At 39.7% G+C, this 21,513-nt stretch overlaps 1 protein-coding gene across 1 annotated transcript; it reads right to left on the bottom strand.

Annotated features, from left to right (window-relative positions):
- Positions 1 to 6,456: 6,456 nt before the first annotated feature.
- On the bottom strand, positions 6,457 to 19,660 carry LOC148839934 (XK-related protein 5-like). Its single transcript, XM_088938149.1, has 7 exons — positions 19,413 to 19,660; positions 18,156 to 18,336; positions 15,804 to 15,988; positions 14,720 to 14,932; positions 12,319 to 12,488; positions 10,171 to 10,282; positions 6,457 to 9,190 (listed from the first exon to the last, which is right to left on the bottom strand). Exons 1-7 carry the CDS (start codon positions 19,510 to 19,512, stop codon positions 8,283 to 8,285), a joined length of 1,869 nt encoding a protein of 622 aa, XP_088794275.1. The 5' UTR covers positions 19,513 to 19,660; the 3' UTR covers positions 6,457 to 8,282.
- Between the last annotated feature and the right edge of the window lie 1,853 nt (positions 19,661 to 21,513).

The following is a 21,513-nucleotide window of genomic DNA, read 5'->3' as shown; positions in this document are numbered from 1 at the left end:
AGAAGCTTGGGGTCAGAGCGCAGGGTCAGCCATTGTACGGCACCCCTGGAGCAGCTGGGGTTAAGGGCCTTGCTCAGGGGCCCAACAGAGTAGGATTCCTCTGCCAGCCGCGGGATTTGAACCGGCAGCCTTCCAGTCACAGGCAGAGATCCTTAGCCACAGAGCCACCGCTCCGCCGTTTTGGCACTGTTCCACACACTACAGCTAATCCCAGTCAAGTTAATCAGCGTGACTGGCATACTCTGGTCCTGGTAGCGCATTTTGTTTTTTAGGTTCATTATACTTGGAAAAGTGGCGAGTGCTTGTCCAGTGGCTAGTGTAAGGACATCAGCATTGCAACATTATGGGAAAAGAGTATCAGAACACCAGATATTGTATCTACTGTACATGTACTCTGCCGCAGAACATGGATAGGGTGTTTCAGGTTGAGATTGGCAACCTGCTTTTAAGAATTTTTTGTTATAAACACAAATATAAATTCCACATATTCAGACATTAAATTTTGGAAATCATTGTAATAACTCTTAAAATGCAAATGACAAGTGTGCTTGCACAACTGTTGTGTGTATTTTGATGTGAAACTTTAAATGTTGGCGAACTTAATATACAATTGGATAATTTAAGCAGTTTTAAACACAACTTAACTTGTATGCATGTTTCTCCTGGTGTATTATTTATTCTTATAGATGACAGGATACTATATCATTTCATCGCAGTGATTCATCATATTTTATTGAATTACTATAAAATGTAGAGCAAGTCTACATAACCAAAGTATATATATATCATACAGAATGTAGGTTACACATTTCACTTTGCTGAAATGAAGCGTGATGCCATGAAGGGATGTGTCATAGAGGGGCATGGCTGAACAGCAATTAACCAGTGAGTTTGCAAATATGTGAATAATAATTGTATATCACAATACCTAGATTGATTTGTTCAACTGAATTTTAAAATTACAATAATAAACATCTCATCACAGTTGTGTACTGTTCTACACTTTCTGAACATTCTTTACTACTCTCCCTCTGGTGGCTAAATTACTGCATTTGCTACCTGGCAGCAGGTAACTGTTCTTAACGTTTGTTACAGATTAGCAATAATTACATCTCTCAGTCATGGCTTCTAATGGCAAATCAAGGTTTTTAAAAAACATGCAGTAAGTTGCTCTCAGAGCGGTTTTCTCATTTCATATGTCATTTGGAGTTCGTTGACAACTTTCACTTCAACCTTTCAGGCACGTGACTTACAGCAAGTTTTTAAAAACACAAATCATCAAATTGACACTGTAGTGATAGCACGGCATCTCTTACAAGACACTTCCACTGCAGTGTGAAACAAAGAGAAAATAGTTCTTAACTTAGTTATGTTAGTTAGTCTTATTTCAGTTTATTTGTATTCATTCTTATACAGTATTTAACTTCAGTCATCGTTCATGATACAAAATGATATACTGTACACCTGCCCATTTGAAGCTGCTGCAGCGATTTCCTCTTTTCTTCTAGCTGTTCTGGCGTGCAGGCAGGGTGACAAAGACAGACCAAGCAGGATCAGCAGCTCCAGGCTCACTCCGGTTTATTGCCCTGCAGAAGCACAGTGGGGCGAACGGATCACAGAGAGAGGTGAGGTGTTTAGAGGGAAAGAGATAGAGGCACTGGCTGGAAACACATGAGGAAGTTTCCCCTCCTTTAAATCAGGTGAGGAAGAGGATGAAGCAATCCCAACTGAGGACACGGGAGAAGGGTCAAAGAGCAGTCCACATCCCGGTGGGAAGGAATACTACACTACATTAACAGCCCTCAACTGTTACATCATTATATCACCTGCAGTGTCATTTAAGAATATATGGGAATTTTGGTATACAACAAATTTTTTAATCCTTATAATACAGAATGGAAAACAATGTCAAAGCCAATATATTGTATTAAAATATGACATGTTTGATAACAACAACATATAAAATATAATTGAAGTTGAAGGCCCCTTTAGCTATGACTTTTCTAAACTGCAACAGCATGATATACAGTAGTAAAAAAGGCATGGCCAAAGAGAAGTAAAAAAAGAAAGGACAAAGTGAAAAATGTCCAACTTCAGTGGCTTGTCACTCTTGCTGTGCAAGTGCAAGTATTCTTTCACAGTTGGTCTAAAATGGCTTAGAGATGTGTATTTCAAAAAGAATGATGCTTCTACGTGATCAAGTTTGGCCATGGTAAACCCTTCATAACCAGGAAACTGTCCACTGTGTATAGTTCCTTTGCCTTTTGGTAATTTGATGTTTCTGCCCATCTTGTTATTTTAAAAAAAGAGTCTGATATTCATGGGAAAGACCAGACCGCAAAAGTACTTCATTTGTTGTTCTACAATGTCTCATTCAGTTTAAATTGCATACCTGCAAATGTGTAAATGGGTAAGTAATTAGGTCAACCAAGATATTAAGCAGTACCCCACATTATACAATTGAAATTATTGGCATTATTTCAACCTCTATATCAGTAGAGATATAATATTGTGTGACATTCTGTTCACATTTATTCACTTTTACATCAACACAGTGCCTAAGAGGAAAAGGCAGGCTGCACATAACCATTGATTTTAAAACATGTTGAAGAAAAGAACGAAAACAGTTTCTTCCAGGCAGTTAATTGTAGAAAACATAGGACCAGTTTAATTTCAAGGGAGATTTGTACAAGGGCATATGTATTGATGAAGGAGAGAGTGTTACAGGGATGACTATCACAGATATCATTTTTAAAGAGAAAGAACATTGTTTTCTTTAACAATTCCTCCTTACCTAATGCTTTTTGCTACCGCATTTTTGCATACCGCATCCTCTCACTGACAACCTAAGCCGTCAACAAATTCTTGATTGACCAGTCATATTCCTGAAAGATCACAGCTCTATTTTTAGGAATCCAACTCCACTTCCTGTAAACCTGCATCTTCCCACAATGAATATGCATTTCACTTCACATAAATAGCTTCAGGGGAAGTACAGACATAGATTCAGTTAAGAGGAAACAATGACATTTATCCATTTAAAGGTACAACATTCATAAAATGGTAGGTATGGGGAGGGGAATTAAATCTGCAATGAAGAAGAAACATAAGGAATGCGTCAGGGATATCACTAAAGGTAAAAGACAAATTCATGAGCATCTGCATTTACAGCACTTTACACATTTTTTCCACAATTGCAATTAAGCATTTGTTGCACTCTTAAAATAGCGATTAAATAATGTGGTATCGTAAGAACATACTGCAAGACAGGTTACAAACAAGAGGCCATTCAGAACATCTGGTCCATTTGGTAGTTAGTAGTTAATTGAGCCAAGGATCTCGTCCAGCTGTTTCAACATGGATCTCAGTGGCAGGTACAGTAGCATTTACCCTGCTACCCCATCCCCCCCTCAGAGCAACAGCCTCTCACTTTTACTGTGCACGATTTTGCAAGACTGTAAAAGACTTTTCAGATTTTCAGAAATGTGAAAATATTTAACACAATAAAGCAACCAAATCACCAAATCACACAGGATACTAATAATAAGGAAATGGTGTGGCACGTTTTCACTTTTAAAGTTTTAGAATACAGCATCCAGTAACCCTTTCAGCAGGCGATATTTAAAAACCATGAAACAGTATATCCGAATATTTATTAGAAGGTATTTATCAGTATATTTATCAGAAGAACAATCTGTGAGCTCCCGAGTGGCCCACTTTTGAATGACATGGGACATGGCCGACTGTCACTGGGATTCCCTCAGCGGGCCGAGTGCGGCTGGGGGTTACTGCTCGGTTCCCAGAGAAACAGATGCTGAGCTTGTTGTGTGTGAAATCACACACAGGTCTGTGAGGGGGTCGGGGGGGGGGGGGGGGGGGGGGAGCCTGTCTGCACTCACTCCTTCTCCCTGCGTTGGCACAGGGTCGTCGCACTGGGCTGGTACATGGTAAAAGAAATAGTAGAATTTCCATTTATTACACAGGCAATTTAGAAAACTTTATCAGAATATCAACAGCCTGTGAATATATATTTGGAAGAAAAAAAAGGCACAAAAGACATTGGCTTTGGTGCAAATGCTAGGTGTTGGGCTCAGCTTTTCTTCACAGAGCTACAGTACACATTGGTTTTTCATTTGTCTATTCATGTTTCACAGGAGAGTAAACTGCTCCTAAAGCTCAGTATTAAGTTCTAGGAGCTCCACGGGCAAATGTTCTCACATAAGATCCCTCCAGACTTAAAATATCAAGACTGACTGTCTTTTAGGCTTAGACTGTTTACTGGACTCATGACACATCTAAATCTAAAAGCTGATGATGTTTTTATCCCATTTATTTCTAACAATGCCTCTCTGGTAAGGGTTCCCCTTTTCAAAAACACCACTCTCTAAGTCTACAAGTTAACATCAAAGCTGACCTGAAATTGACTCATTACAAATTATGCTACTAACTACACTTGATGAAAAATGGAAAAGAAAATCTAACATTTATAACATGTGATTTTATTTTAAATCTTTTATTTCTTAATTATGGAAAACTACCAATGGCATTGGAGGTGTATCTCTCTGTAAAAAGCATCTAAAAATCTAAAATACATAAATGAAACAGCTGAATGATTGGTTCATATATGAAACAAACTGTAATTAAATTAGTCTTATTATACAATGCATTATATAAGTTCATAAGAAAAAACCTTTAGAAAGCATAGTAATAAACTCTGAGGTAAACAACATTTAATAAGGTCATAAATTACTTGCCACTTTTCAGACACAAAAAATAATCTGAAGATACAGAATAAAATATAACTATGGTACTTAAAGGGACTCTCATTTCTGAAGAAAATGAAATAACACTTGTATTTATAAGCTTTTACAAACATTTTTCAGACAGGAAGGACCAACTAGAGTTAAAAGTATAGTAATATAGTATAAACCACTGAAAGCATTGTCTTTCTGTATACAGTTACATTAAACATCTCCGCTCCTATTTCCCTAGCGCATTGTCCACTTACAAAATAATTTCTAAAACACTACAGGTATAGTATTACAGAAGTGTTACCCCTGTTTCAGTCTGATATTTCAGTGGTTTGGCAAACATAAGGTATTAAGTTGTCATTAAGTATGGAACTGGAACATCATATAAAACAAGTTCACATGTGGTCTACAGTACCTTCGTCCTTTCAACACTTTAAATCCAATGTAAGGCCCAGAGTAAATGTCTTCATAATAAGAGTTCAAGATGATTGTAAAAAGTTTTAAACACTTTTCAACCAGTTTCCTTGGGAAACCATAAAACCAGCTATTGTAAAATATGTAATAATAAAATTGTTTGTTGAATTCCTTTAAGGAACCAAAGTGTTGTGAAAGTGCACACAATATACAGTAGTATACAACAGAAGCAAAACGAAAGTAAAATAAAAAGTGTAGAGCAAAAGCGTTGAAGGTCTTCAAATTAATATTGAAAAACTGCATAACATGAACTGTTGCAGAGTTTCTAATGGATTCGGCAGCGAGTTCCACAGATGTGGTACTGCAAATGAGAAGGCCGTGTCACCCAGCCCCCGGCACAGAAAGACATGGACTGTAATCATGCAACACATCCTTGACATAACTGAGAGACAGACAATGTAGTGTCTTAAAAGTGAACAGGGGTCTGAGGGGGTACAGTAGCTGCGTCAGCATGCACAGGCTGCATAGGAACACGTAAACACGTACTGTAAAGGTTTATTCCATGCTGAAAGCAAATGAAAAGAGACAACGTTTCCACGTTTTTAATATGCAGGGCATATTATGCAAAGTACACTTTGAAACTGTATGGAAAGTGTCCAAATTAAAAGTTGACAAGTTCAGAAAGACTGACCAAGAAAATAAGTGGGACAGGATAAAATTGGAGTTGGTAGAAAATGAATGACAACAGCTTTATCCCATGAGTACACACATAAAAGTCGGGAAAGTAGTGGCCATGTAGTTAAATAAATGTAAGAAGAAAAAAAAATCACTTTACAAAATAATAAAAAAATAAGGAACCAGTTAAAGAACACAGAATATAGTGAACTGCAATAATGGGTTACAAAGAATTCTAGAAAGGTCCTAGAGAAAGAAATATTGAAATGGACCCTAAAATACTTTTTCCAGTATTACAGCAGTAAAAAATGGCACAGGATGAAATGTCTCAGAAATAAAACATTTAAATGTAGAAAGAGAAATGACTGATTAAATTATTTCAGAGCTTTTTCTTAAAGGTAAAATCTCTTCAGGCCAACTCAATGTAAACATACAGTACACAAGCAAATCTCCAGGGCCAGATGGTATTCTGAAAACGTACATGTTTCACGTACAGATAATGGACTTGTATAACAGTTAAGAGTACAGAAAAAATAAAACTAAACCATGCTGCAAAATCACAAACTATAAAACTTTAAATTGGAAACAATAAGCTTGAAGAGGCTACTTATGGAAATAACTTAGATTTATACACATCACAATAGGAAAATTCACTGGAATGGTGTGATATATTTTTAAAAGCATACAATTTAATGATGTTAAAATTGGACAATGCATTAGTAAGACCTCATTCAGTATATTCAGTATATCTTGTACAGCTGGTTATCATGATACAAAAAAAGATACTGGTGTTCTGTTCTCAGTCCGGACAAAAGCAACATAATAATTGTTTAGGCTCAAAGGAATGTTCTACACAGGCTTAAAAAACTGAACATTTTTCATCGTAAACAGATTAGACTGCGAGCAGTTGATACTTATGTATTCAGAACCGTCAAAGGCATTGACAAAAAAAACCTAATGGACCCCTTCTGATTCAACACTTTTGTTGATTCACAGAGTGAAAACAACAGGGAAGCTTTAGAACTTAGGACAGTTTTTATTCACACTGGACGTCAGTAACAAGTTGTTAAAGCTGCCCAGCTGTTTTTGAAAGGGTAGGCTTATTAGATCAATTAGCTACTACAATATAAGCAAGATGGCTTGGATGGCCTCCTCTTTTCGTAACTATTCTAAAGTTGACAAGAAGGTAATTGAAACTGATCATACTTGATCAGAGATAAAATTGTGGTGCCAATTTGCTTTCATCGTACATATCCCGGAAGGTTTTAAGAAATCTGTACGTGCAGTATTGTTCCTAGAGCAATTATCAGGCCAAACCACGTGCCCACTAAATTGTCATTAAAATGTTAAAATACTAGGAAAATCACAGAGGAGTAATATGCACTCAATAATATGCACAATCACTTAGTATAAAAAATTAGAGTAGCAGAGGTAAAAGTACCTAATGTCAGTACAACATATTTATTCCTCCCTGGAGTGTCAATGAAAGAGCAAGTAAAATCTATCGATCAACACTGCTGACTGTTAACTAACACAGACAAAATTGCCTGTTGCAGCTTTTTATACAACACAGAAAATTACTCACAAATACTAATTAATGGACGCCAGTTACCTTATGTGATATCCTGGTAATGGGACATCTACCAGCAGACCGGTGAATAGGGTTAAAAGGGTCCAGGTACCAATTCATTTATCGAATAATGAGGTATTACGGTACCATAAAGATCCTGCAATTTGAAACATTGGGAATGAACACATCTGCAGGGATCATCGCAGGTGTTTCAGAAAAATGCATGCCCTCCGAACCGGCAGAGCATTAGCCACTCTTATATTATGTAAAGGAATTTCAATCACAGAATTGTCATCTCAGGTTTTTCACATGACTCCATGCATAGTTTTTTCTTCTTTTCAGGTCTCGCTATCAACGTAGGCGTTACTGTACATAATGATGACGATTTAAAAACATTTTAAAATCTTTTTTTTAAAAAAAAGGTTTGAAAAGCACACAAGAAAAGTAAATTGTTTATAAATATTAAAAACAAAGCACATTAGGCATTTTGGATAATATCTAGCAAGGCAAAATATTTTTATCATAATATTAGCACTCAGGTACTGTACCTTATGGTTGTAATATCATAAATTAAACAACATTACCATAGTTAGTACTAGCAGCCGTAATATTTTTCCAGATATACGTACCTCCTGAAAGGCAGTCAAATAAAAATGAAACATGTAGAGAGTTTCTGCAAAAAGGAGCTTCATCACTACCTTGTTGGTTTATACTTTATCAGCAGTGTTCAGCAAAATTCCATGTGCAACAGGAAAACAAGATCTTTGTTCTCTTTCAACAGAGAAAACATTGTCTTCTCCTGGACTTTTGGGACTATTGGACAGCTGTGCTCTTGTGCCTGATGCAACTCATCAGGTTCCGAGCTCTGATCCTTATAAATGCCCAGCCTCGTCCTTTCTGGACGGGACCAGCTGCCTCCTGGCCACTCCAGCACGGGCACCTGTGAATTCCTGAGCTCCTGGCTCCACTTTTGGAGTTGAAGTGAACCGTGGCTCGACCCTGCCTAGCAATCCCTTCAGCTCCTGATGTGGATATGTCATGTCGCTGGATATGGGACTAAGTTCTCCCAGGTTGTCCGCACCAAGTCCAGGAACCTCCTTCTCCAGGCCTGGGTTGCTCGCACTGCTTGGAGACTGAGGGTCTGCGCTGAAGTACAGAGTTGAGCTGGACTCTGTGGGACAGACGTTTGGTTCTGGGCTATCATCCAGCACGGATTTCCCTTCTGGGGATCCCCTCCTGAATTCAGATTCCTGAGACCCCAAAGGAGTCCCCATCTCCATCTTACCACCTTTTTCATGGTCTTTAGGGAAGGCCGGATCAGCGGCACTCTGGCTCTCCTCCCTTGGGCATTCCGAAAAGGGAATAACAGCATGCTCCCAGTCGGAAACCGGGGAAGAAGGCCCGTCCTTCGTCTCTGGAATGAACTCCTCCACATCTAGGATGGCTGCCGTTCCCCCAGCACCGTAGCTGTGGTTGATTTTAGCCAAGTCTCCCGTCTTCAGGGCCAGGCGCACAAGCAGCCAGTGGTGGTGTCTACACTGCCCGCCAGGCTCAGCCCCACACGTCCCGGCGTGTCCCACTAGTGATCCTGCTGCTCCTGTCCTGCAGCAGCTTCCAGGAGCATGGACAGAGGAGGCAGCCATGGTCTTGTCCCCTAACGAGAAGGAAGATTCGCCTTTCTCCCAGCATGCACTGCCCATCTGGCCATGGCGGAGGCTCTGGGAGATTTCCGTGGACTTTGGGTGCAGGAAGCGGTAATACAAGACCAACGAGGTGAGACCTGGAATATTTGGGCGAAACATGTCAGTCTCCAGAGCTTTTCTGCCGACGGGTGGTATTGACAAATTGGACCAAAAGCAACAATGAACAATACATTATTTAAAAATAAACTTGCATAAATATATCCAAATGATATATTGATAAACTGTCCTTATTTTGTATTTAGAAAATACTGTTTTTTGTAGTATCTGGACAGAAAAACTAAGTGCTCTGACACTGTTTTTCCAAATGATGGCAAAACTGCAGTATACAGTATACCATTGACATAAACAGCTTTGTTAATTAATGTCTTACTATAATCAGAATTACATGCTATAAATGTAACTCACTGTATGTTCTATTCTAATACAGTATTTCACCTGGTCTTTTTTTAATCTCCATGTCCATTAAAACACTGACTAAATAAAAACCAAGCATAATTTTTCTATCTTTGACATGATGTATTGTTATAGAAAGTGTTCAGAAACTGAAAAATGTAGTTATTAAAAATAATATAAAGTATTATAAAGTGAGAGAAGTGGCACTGTTGTGTGGAAAAGTAACTTCAGCAACTATGAAGCAACTATGTACAGTATTTTGAAGAAAAAGGCTACTCAACGTGGGAACACACAGATTACATTTATCTTGGAAACCTTCAAATCTCAACAAACAAAAATAGGTTATACATATATCCTAAATAGTTTAATAATTTAACAAATAAAAATAGTCAATGATTGGCCAGTTGTAGCCAATTTTAAAAAATCCCATTCTTTGTCAGAGAATCTGCTGGTACTCTGTTGCTATATTTTCTGCTGACCACTTCAGTCACTTGCATGGCCTCTTCAAAACCCTGGAAAGTACATCAGAAGCTCTGTACTCCTTTTAAAAGCCCACCTACATCAAGTAGTAAGTGCTGTTACCCAAGGTACCCACAATGAGGTAGCGCTTAAAATACAGTCTACACAGCTTAACCCGCCCATCACATACAGATCTGTTTCTCACCCATGAGAAAACTGCACAGCACTGCAGTGGAGACCCCTGTGTTATCCCAGGATGCAGCGCTGAGAAAGTCAGAGGCAGACAGCAGGAGTGTGGCATTCTCCAGCAGCATGACCTGGAAGAGGAGGAGGTCCTTTCAGAAATAAGACACAGTATCCTCTGGGAAATGCTTTGATTTCTAACAGCAGATTAGACAGTCTTTTTCGGGACAGTCCATGTGACGTACTTTGGAAGACTGAATGAAGCATCTGCTGTTTATTACAGTACTAAGAACGAGTGGAATTTACCACTTCATGAGAGTACCTTCAGTTGCAGAAAGGTGTGGAACTACCAAGCTAAGGATGAAGATATTTTTTTTTCTTTCATTGAGCAAGTTTTTGAATTTTGTAGTTTATTTATTGCATATAGTTTAAATTTTGTTCAAGTGATGCAAAGGGTGGTCTAATGAAGAAGCTTTGAGAGCTGTCCATTAAACTGTTACAATATAATCGCGGTCACAATTCAATGACAATTGCTGTCTGCTGATTCTTCTAGGCTTTTCTGTGATAGGTTTTAAAGTCTGAGCAAGCAAAGTTGCCACACTTTTGCAATGATTTCATTATATTTTTATTTAGCAGTATTCAAGTGATTCAACGTGCTTTGAGTAATTTCTTCTGCAAACCCATTTTACAATATGTGAACCTGTTTGCCCGGATTGTGGTCACTTGTGACACCCCAGATGACAATTTTTAAGATAAATGCAAGATAAACAATGTTTTTTTTAAACCGCTGCACAAATTTTCTCACATGCACGTATTCTCCAATATCATCACAACAAAACCATAAAGTTTGTTTCCACAGATATGACACTATTATGCAATAAACCAATAAATTAATGAACTAGCAGAATCCCAATAAAAACACCCGGCCACCCGGCCAGCACAGCATGTCAATATCATACATTTTTACCAACAAAACCGCAAAAGCAAAAACCAGCAAATATATATATATCCCATGTTTTTACCTTATTCTGAAGCATGATATATATCCAAAATAACCCAGACTAATATTATCTCCAGACCTGGAGACTATTGAACATTATTGACTTCATAGTAAATGTTTGCAGAACGACCGCTAGAAATAAGGCGATCTGATTGGTACAAACCGCTGTCATTCATTGTATTTTCAGCCATTCAGAGCCCTTAGGGGGTAAGACTTCCTCTAGAAGCCTCATGCTGCATTCCGCCTGCCTTTAAGCTGCCAATAATTGACTCAGAAGGAGTAATCAATCAGTTTTTTTTCAGTTCCTTATCAGTGCTCCTTTTTTTCACACCAGAAGGCAACTCTGAGGTTTTTTTTCATTGCATAACAGCAGATAAAGGCTCTCTAGCAGTGTCTAAAGGTTTTTATAGCAATTGCAATGGTTATTATTCTAATTTTCAATATTTTTATGATTTTTTATTATAGGCGTGAAATTTCATTAAAGGTTCAGTCTTCACAAAACATGATGTAGAATTTTTTCTAATTGATCAATTTGTCCCAGATTTTTATCCAAGCTAGTAGTCACCTAGAACAAGGTTTTCAAATCATCTCAGGCCCTTGACATGCATATAGTTGAAAAAACTGACCTCTGAAGACCAAAAAAACATTTTTGCCTGCTGTTTTTTAGTTTTTTTTTCATATGTTTGTCTGCTGAGTGGACACATTAAGAAATATAAGAAATTTGATTCAATTTAAGACCTGAACCAGGCTCCTGCAATGTTCTGCTGCAGAGATATAACAAATGTTTAAGGAGGAGGAAATTCCAGGCGGAAATTGGCTAAATTTGTCAATGTTAATAACAGGTTAAGCCTAGTAAAAGGCATCATAAATTGATCATTTCTGCAATAAGAAACAAGATTATTGCAAACGCTCTGGCACGTATTTGCAGGTTGCTGACATTTAACTTCTTTCAGACGTAAAAGTGTTCAGTTTGTGCATTCAAGCCTGGATTTAAAACATTCACTTTAAAATAAAGTGTACAGCTTTGGTAATTCAATTCAAAATGGGATATCCCTGGAAGAGGGTGAATACTTTTGGAAGGTACTGCATACAGAAACATGAAAGGAATGGTCTTTTCAGAGAATTGTGTTTTACAGTTTATGTTTCCCCAGTGCTGTCAAGTGGGCTTACCACATAGAATCCGGCCACTCGAAACCGAGAGGGACCGTCCTTCACGTTGAGAAAAAAGAAAACGTGTACAGCACCCAGAATGCAATTGAAGAGGCGCCAGTGCCACGTACTGCTGCAGATATCTGTCTGCTGAGAGACGAGCCAAAATGATGCAACCAGCCAGTGGAAACCTGCAGTCAGAGAACAAACAGCTGTCATCCACACCACTCTGAGCCTCCTGAAACCTGAGCTAAAAACAGACGTTCAGATGTCTGTAGTTGTCCTCCTGGGAGAGACACCTTGAACAGACATTCTCCTGGAGGCTTGGTGTGTGTATCTTTGGAACACAACTTAAAGAAAATTATGTTCTACCACCACACTCCTTACACACCCCTCCCAGTTCAGCTAAGCAGATGAGATCGCCTGCTGATTTGGACTTAATTGAAATCACAAGACTGCGAGCGCTTGATAGGAAATCATTGATAATAAAATGTCTTCAACAACCTGAGCAGCAATCCTCCTGACATTAGCATTTCTGATCTAAAAGTGTTCGACCTTTTGTACATACTGTGATTCAAATGACACTGACTGCACAACAAGCACTTTTTTAACCTAAAACCATTGAAGGTTTATCAAATAAAATGCAAATAAGTATAATCACTTAAGTGTCACTTTCCTTATTTACATATCCTACAAGATTAATAGATTATTACATGAGGTAAAAATACAGAATTTTACCTTTTGTTTCTGAGTAACATTTTGCCATGTTAGACAATGTAATTTAGTATATTCAATCCCCCACATTTCAACTGAGCATAAGTATTGGGACAAATGGCTGACATAAAAGAGCCGTGAATATATGGCCATGGTTCCAGCCTTTGGATACTTTTTGGGTCTGCATAGACCAAGATGAAAACTAGAGAATTGTCTATGACGGAAAAGCAAGCAATTGTGAAGACAAGATCGCAGAAAATTACAATTAGAACTACAACTCTCTTACAACACCTCTTACAACTACAACTCTCTTACAACTACAGGCATCTCAAAATCAACACTTATGGAATGTCTTGAAAAAGAAAGAAACTACTAGAGGAGTAAGATATCGGCAAAGACCAGATCATCCAAGTAAGAAGACAGCCGTTTGTGACAGAAAAATCATTAGGGCTATGAAGAAAAACCAAATTAACAGTCAAAGACATTCTAGACAGTTTCAGTTCACTGCACACTGAAAACCTTAACAGTAGCATCACAATGGCTACTAGTGACGCGCGGGTCGGCTGTTTTTTGACCTGCACCTGCCCGAGGTTGTGAGAAACGAACCCGCACCCGCCGGACCCGATCTAAAATATTCTTTTTTTTTTAACCCGAGCCCGCCCTAGGGTGTGAGTCAACCCACGCATCACTAATGGCTACACTGCAAGTTTCAAACCTCTCTTCAGCACAAAAAGCAGGTTGGAATTTGCAAAAACATACAAAGATGAGTCTCAACTGTTTGGGAACAAAGTTTTATGGACAGATAAGATGATGCTTAACCTTTCAAACTGACAGAAAGGCAAGTCTGAAAAAGAGCTGCAAGTGACTTCAAGTGAAGCATCGTATAGTTAGTGTCATGGCTTTGGGCTTCCTCTTGAACTGACTCACTGGTCCTTAACTGATGATGTAACTGACAATGGCAGCATCAAAGAATTCTGAGGTGTACAGAAACATCCTGTCTGCCCAGGTCCAAAATAAAATACCACCAAACCCATTGAGAGGCAACTCACCCTGCAGCAAGTTAAGGACCCAAAACATACTGCACAATAGGTACAGTAGGTGTAGTGGATATGTTTGAACTGGCCAAGCTGGCCTCCTGATTTGAATCGTATTGAGCATGCATTTCACTTGCTGAAGAGGAAACTAAAGTCTGAAAACCCTTCAGCTAAAAGTAGCTGCAGCTAAGGCTTGGCAAAGCATCTCAAAGGAACATATCAAGAGTCTGGTCAATGAGTCACTGACATGAAGCAATTAATGCATGTAAGGGGTATGCTAACAAATACTAACTATACAGAAGTTAAAGTACATTTGTTCCAAAATTTATGTGGACCTGGGGGAATGAACACTAAAATACTTTTGTTTTAACATGCCTTAGCAAGTATTCACATAAATATCCAAAAACAAAAAGGTGACATTCTGTACTTTTCCCTTTTTATCTTTTCATATGAAATAAATCTCACTTCATTGTCCCTGAGCCTAAGTGTTTATGTAAGGTGAAAAACATAAGAAATACAGGACAGAGAAGTATTTGCAAAACAAAATTAAATTTCTAATATGGTCTTTGAATTTAAATTAATGGTTATCCATTTTGTAATATACTATATGAGTAAGGCACACCGTGCTGTGCTTATGAGGTGCTAAATGTGTTGCAGCCCCATCTGTTCCTTACCTGCAACTCCATAGACCCACCAGTGGAAGACCCTTGCAAAAAACATGAGACTGGAGATCCTGGCACCCAGCATGCCCACCCTCCAGAGAAGCTGGCATAGCAGAGCAGCTGGTGGCATGGTCAGGTGCCCAGGTCGAATAAGGCAGCATGCCCTGCTGTACAGGACCAGCGCCCAGGACAAGGACAGCAGGCAGAGAGCACAACACAGAGCCACTAGAGGAAAACAGAGGAGATATCCTATAAAGCAACCTATCACTCAGTGATCTTTGTGTCTAACAGGCTGTATTCGTCCACAGGTTTCCCCCAGGGATGAGTATTGTCTCCCCTACTCAAGACACATAATTAAATATACAGACGACTCTGTTATTGTTATTGTTGATGAACCGAGTTGTAGATGGGCCCGTTGTACAGTAGATGACTTGGCGTGAACATAACTATTTGAAGTTAAATGTTTCTAAGACCAAAGACATGGCAATCGATTTGAGGAATAATCCTCAGTTCCCCACTCAAACCCGCATCAGGGGCGTATCAGTGGAAGTGGTAGATGAATATAAGTAGTTTCAGATGGCACTAGACTGCAAGTTACATTTTGAGGAAAACGTCTATTCAAAAAAGGGCAATAGCATCTATTTTTCTTGAGGAAACTTAAGTATTTTAAGGCTGATAATTCTTGTTGATAATTTTTTTATCAGTCTTTTAGTGCACCTGCTTTAACTTTTGCCCTGATCTGCTGGTCTGGGAATCTGAATCTGAGAGGTAAGAACAAATTGGGGAGCACTGTCAAACTACAGTTTGTAAGACAGTCTTTGGTGCTGATCTTTCATTCCTACCCCACGTCTAATTGTTACGAGTCTTGCGTAAAAATTATTCCACATATTCTGGAGAAACCTTCGTACCCTTTGTGTAATGCCTAATAATGCTTATAAATCTAACACTTTTAACACAAATACTACTGCTGCTACCACTCATAATACTGCAATGCGAAAGTCTAATTTGCCTTTGCAGCTGCAGAATATAACCAACATACCAACAGAAATGTGTTCTTATACTGCAGTACAGAAGAAACCCTCTCCAGAACACTTGCCTGGGGACAACAAGCCCACATCGGTGGTCATCAGCAGGTAGGTCTGCAGCAGAGCTTGTGGAAGAGAGAGCAACAGCGCCTCCAGCAGGCGCAATGCAGAAACATCAGCTTGTTGCATCACCACAGCCCCAAGCTCGCCTACTGTGCCTTGCGCCCGGCAGAAACACAAAATACAGTCCCAGTACCTGTCGACAGAAAGCAGTTATGAAATAAACCTTGAGGTTCAAGGGCACAGAAGCAAAACATCCTTTAATCCACATGGTTCTCATCCCTGGTACTAAAGGACTTCTACATCTGCTGGTTTAGACACACAAAGCAAGTGCTTTTCCTTCTGCTTAACTCCTGGTCACATTTCAATTGGTGCACCCACATGAAGGCAGCCCTGAAACTCAATAATTAGTACAGGCCTGATATCAATGGGGAATTCCATTTGACTTTTTAAAAGCTGAAAGGAAATTTAATGATAAACCTCAAACAGAAATTGGAAAACAACCTGTGATTCAGAGCCGCCCTAGGTGGAACAAAAACCAGAGAGACAAGGGAGACTGAGACCCACAGCTCCAATATAGAATCATTTTTTTAATATCTTATTTTTCCTATATTCTTCTCCTCTGTTTTGACAGTACAATTTGCTCTTTGCCATACTGCTGAAAATAGAGGGGGGGACAAACTGCCTTCACATAGTGGTTTGACCTATTTCAGGTTTAAGGTGACACAAGTTGTGTAAGTTAAACCAAGACAAGGTATTATACACATCCTTCATACTACTTTATCTTCATTCAATCTGTACAGGCAGAAGCGTTATTAATACATTGAAAATATCTATCTAGTAAGTATCTATCTGCAGCTTGTAAAAACGAGTCTCATTCCTGTCTCTGGTAAGATATTGCCAGCCTGGAGAAAACAGTGGGGAAAAATCAAGGATGTCTCTGGAGATCTTGTGGTCTGCCCACACCTTCCTGTGCAGGCAGAGCTGGGTCAATCTATCTATCATACCTGGACCTTCCGGGAGATCTCTGCTGGGCTGCATGGCAGAGCTCCCTGGACAAGGCTTCTCCTCATCCTTCTGTTTTCTAACAGCTTTATCCTATTCGGAGTTGCGGGAGAGCCAGAGCCTATCCTGGCAAGCAACGGGCACAAAGCAGGATCCACCCTGGATGAGACACCAGTCCGCTACAGGGCCCACATCAACACAAACACTCACACACACACTTGCACCAGGTCCAATCCTCCCAGAAGCCAATTAACCCATCCGTATGTCTTTGGACTGTGAGAGGAAACCTAAGCACCTGGCGGAAAGCCACACAAACACAAGAAGAACATACAAACTCCACACAGACAGCACCCCAGGAATTGAAATCAGGGCCCCAGTGGTGTTCAATGCGCCTCACAGCACTGCGCCACCATGCCAGCCCCATTTCTCTTAATTGCCAACCAATAAGTCTGCCCTCTCCTACTCATTCCCAAACAAAAGCTGCTTCCCTAGAAGGAAAGAACATCAGCAGGCAACAACCAGGTCCTGTAGTGCAGCTGGCAAAACCCCACAATGATTCTACTCTCCGGCTTCTGGCAGATAAAATAATCATACAACCCTGCAGCGAATTCTGCACAATTATTAAACCAAGAACACTATTTATTTACTTTCACTTAAATATACCACCATCGATAACTTCACAATATTAGCAATGGGGAAATGTAAGAGAATATGCTCATTTTTTCTTTCCATTTGATCATTAAGCCAGCGGCAATATTACTCTGCAACTCACAACTGGCAACCCACTGAAGCTCAGCAGGTGAGAGCCTGGTCAGTACCTGGATGGGAGACCTCCTGGGAAAAACTAAGGTTGCTGCTGGAAGAGGTGTTAGTGGAGCCAGCAGGGGGTGCTCACACTGCGGTCGATTTGGGTCCTATGACGGGGACGCTATACTGCAAAAAGGCGCTGTCCTTCAGATGAGATGTAAAACCGAAATCCTGACTCTCTGTGGTCATTAAAAATCCCAGGGTGCTTCTCGAAAAGAGTAGGGGTGTAACCCCGGTGTCCTGGCCAAATTTCCCATTGGCCCTTACCAACCATGGCCTCCTAATAATCCCCATCTATGAATTGGCTTCATTACACTGTTCTTGTCCCCAGTGATAGCTGGTGTGCGTTGAGTGTTCTGGTGCATCATCCAGGTGGTGCTGCACATTGGTGGAGGGGGAGGGGAGTCCACATTATCTGTAAAGCACTTTGAGTGGAGTGCCCAGAAAAGCGTAATGTAAGGTAAGCAATTATTATTATTATCCCATGTTGCCCAGCTGCTTGGCAAAGGACAAGATGCGTTCCCACACACAAGTATGGAGGGTCTGCTCACCTTCTGTAGAGCCCCAGCTGCAGAAAGTGCACCAGGAGGAGAGGCCAGCCCCTGGCCCCATCAGCCCGGTACCACAGGAAGCTCAGCACCTGAACCCCAGCACCCGGCAAGGTGAGGCCCAGAGTCAGCCCCGCCCACCACATCTGGCCCATCAGGAGGTAGTGCACGAGGCTGAAGATCACTGTTCAAACAAGCACAACAAAGCATGATACAGCGAGGCTGGGGCAGAAGACTATCAGAAGTTATTTTTACTGTATGTCTTAAGGCAGTGAAAGCTGTTAACATTAGACCTCCTCTGTCATTGTTGTTTTATAATTGGTTAAACGTGTCAAATACATCGTTTTTTTTCATACTTTATACATTTTGGAAAGTAAGCCCAGCTAAAGATTACCAAAACCAAACAACTGACTAGCATGGATCAACAGCTGCTGAAAATATGACTTTCCCCTAAAATACATTGTTTCACAGCTCTGCTTCCCTTCAAAAGCACACCCACATAGCATACTCTTAAAAATAAAAAAAACTGTTGTTCTTTTTAACCACTTCAAACACATTTTATCTAATGTTTTATTGTATACTGTATAGTTTTATTATAACTTGGCTGGTCTGACTGTAGATACCATCTCGCAGTCAATAAGACATTTTTACACGCTATCCATAACTCCATAACTGCCGCCACATTAATGTAATGCAGTGTTGCACTGTCACAAGCGTATACACATATTAAAAAACTCTGACATAAAATGACAGAAACAAATAAGGCGAGCATTGCTGTACATTAAGCACGTTATGTGTACGACGGTCATAACAGCCTAATGAAGCTCGTCTCATAACAGAGAAGGGTAACTGTTCAACCGTCTATTCTCCGGAAAGCCCCATTTGCAAGGAGGAACTTGCAGTCCTTCATTCATTCCTGAATATTATTTTGAAAAGGCGCGCAATCTAAGCACTAATTATAGAGAAGGAAATTAAACGGATAAGAATAGTTATGGCTTTTGCTCTATTTCTGGGGGGGTGCACAAACACCCTACACGCCCCTTCCCCCTCTTCCTCTCCCTCCCCCGGAAAAAAATAAAAATAAAGGGGCTACTTTTTATTCTATTGGAAGAATGGCCGCTAATTTCATTGCATCAGTCCCGGAAAGTCTGCAGTTCTCTTACTGCGTGTCCCCGGAAAGCTCTACTGCAAATCACACCGAAGTCAGCGAGCTATTCCTCTGTCTGCATTCATTTTTACTGCAAGGAGAATGAGACTTACGCGCGGTTCGCTCCGCAAGGATAACGACTGCCGACACGCTGAAAAGGATCACCTGGGACCATGCGGCTACACAACCTGTCCGCTCTGTCGGCGCCATCATTCGAACTAAAGTCTCGTCTTTGATTTACTGCACTACAAAACAAAAAGCCTTTACAATAATTGTTTGGGGGGGATGCCCATTCTCGGCAGTACAGTGCCTCCGCGGTTTTCTCCCTCCAAGTCAACCGGGAATGTGACGTCACATATCTGGACTTAAAGCGATAGATTACCTTTTCCTTTATTTGCCTATAAACAAAGATTTGCTTTCTTTTACCCGATGTCTGGTTTAGATGTATTCATTCTGCAATGATTTGTTTGTTTGTTTGTGTTTTATCGTCCCACGTAATATCCACGGAAAGCAGAATCTTTTTTAATGCAAATGGGAGTGAGCTCCATGGACCCAGCTATAGCTCTTTATAAAGCTCGCACATTTATGCGGTTGGTACTTCTGAAAACAGGGGCATCTGTCATGGGAGTTTTTCCTCATTTATTTAGGAAAACTAGGTTTTCCGCCCGCCCATAATTCCACAACCCTTCGACACTGGACAGCTGTGCGTAAGTAAGTGCGTTTCATGTAGTCAAAAGCTAAATGTTTAGCATGTGGAATTTCTTTCACTTCAAGGTAAACTGCAATAGCATGCCCTCAAAGTATTCTGCCATTAATAATAGGTCTTGAGTCCTGGGTTGTAGACTGCCGCACCTTCCTTGTGCCATTCATACAGTAGGTTGTGTCCTGCCCATGTTCAGGTTGACGGGAGTCCTAGTCCTGAAGGATTATACAGTCTCCTTCTTTTTTTTTTCCACGGTTAAATTGTTGCAAGTCTCTGGAAACGAAAGATGAAATGGTTGCTAAGAGAACCTGCTGGGCCAAGGCTCTCTGGAACGAGGCATGGAAACCCCAGTGCATACAGATTTGGTGAAGGATTCTTTTGGAAAGAAAGGAGCACTTTCAAAATATTTCGGAAGGGGGCAAGCTCGCATTAAAAAAGATAGGACCATTTCGTTTAACCCCTTTAACCACAGATGGCGCTAATGTTCCCTGTGGAAACCTGGCGCTTCCAAATTCCAGGATTTGAGCAAAAGCCCGATGTACTGTACGCGTGGAGGCTCAAGGGGTCCAAAAGGCATTTTTTCTTATCTGTACCCTTCTCTTCAAAACAAAGGAAAACTGTTTATGTTTCAAAGCATAAATTACTAACTTGAGTCAATGCTGTTAAAGTGTAATGCAGTTTTTTCCTTGCTCACAAAAGAGTATAAAATACAGATGGACGAATAAAAATGTTACAGTTATGTTAGTTATATTCGAAATACTAATATTAATTAATACAAAGGTACCGTTCATACTGCCAAGACGCATTTCCTTTCCATTTAACAAATTTGTTAGAAAGGTGAAAGAGTTCAGAATTAGATATGGCTTAGTGACAGCCGACTGATTTATATGTCGCAACAATCTCCTTTTCAGAAACAATAATTCTCTTCCATCATATTCAGAAGTTACTTATCGCTTTAAAAACAAATTTAAAAACAGAACTATAAAATCATTATGAGTCTTCTAACAATAAAGGTTTGTGTTATATGCCTTCCACGGTCTATTTTATTGGGGGTTATTAAAATATTTTCTGATAAAATTGAAAGGAAACATGAAAGGAGGAATTACAGAAGCAGACAACCCCCGATTGATTTCTCTGAAAACTGTGGTAAAGTATAAGAAAATTAAATGTCAATGCTATGAGTATCATGTAATCATGTGATGAGGATCATACATTGTAACTATAAATATTACAACAATGAATAGAAATTAATAATAATAAATCATAATAAGAAAATAATAACTATTCTGAATTCACATCATATACATAATATTTACCCTTATATACTGTCTAATATAATTCTCACTTATGTCTATGTACATACAGTATGTGGCAATTTCCCTCACGGGATCAATAAAGTATCTAAAACACGAAGTTAGCCAATTTAGCTACAGGATTAAACAAGAAATCTGACATGTAGAATACAGTATGTCAGTTTTAGTGCCAAGTCATTGGTAATTAAATAAGAGAGA

The sequence above is a fragment of the Atractosteus spatula genome, chromosome 2, assembly GCF_055471065.1.
Source record: "Atractosteus spatula isolate fAtrSpa1 chromosome 2, fAtrSpa1.hap1, whole genome shotgun sequence".
Classification (NCBI taxonomy): Eukaryota; Metazoa; Chordata; class Actinopteri; order Semionotiformes; family Lepisosteidae; genus Atractosteus; species Atractosteus spatula.
Note: the sequence above shows the minus strand (reverse complement) of the source record. Positions and strands in the feature narration are given on the sequence as shown.

What these genes read in the sequence shown, in the direction of transcription:
- LOC148839934 (XM_088938149.1), bottom strand. Translation starts at nt 19,512, where the DNA reads ATGATGGCGCCGACAGAGCGGACAGGTTGTGTAGCCGCATGGTCCCAG. An exon ending in CCTTGCGGAGCGAACCGCGC is followed by an intron (nt 18,337 to 19,412) that starts GTAAGTCTCATT and finishes TTGTTTGAACAG; the next exon opens with TGATCTTCAGCCTCGTGCAC. An exon ending in TGTGGGCTTGTTGTCCCCAG is followed by an intron (nt 14,933 to 15,803) that starts GCAAGTGTTCTG and finishes GTTTTCCTCTAG; the next exon opens with TGGCTCTGTGTTGTGCTCTC.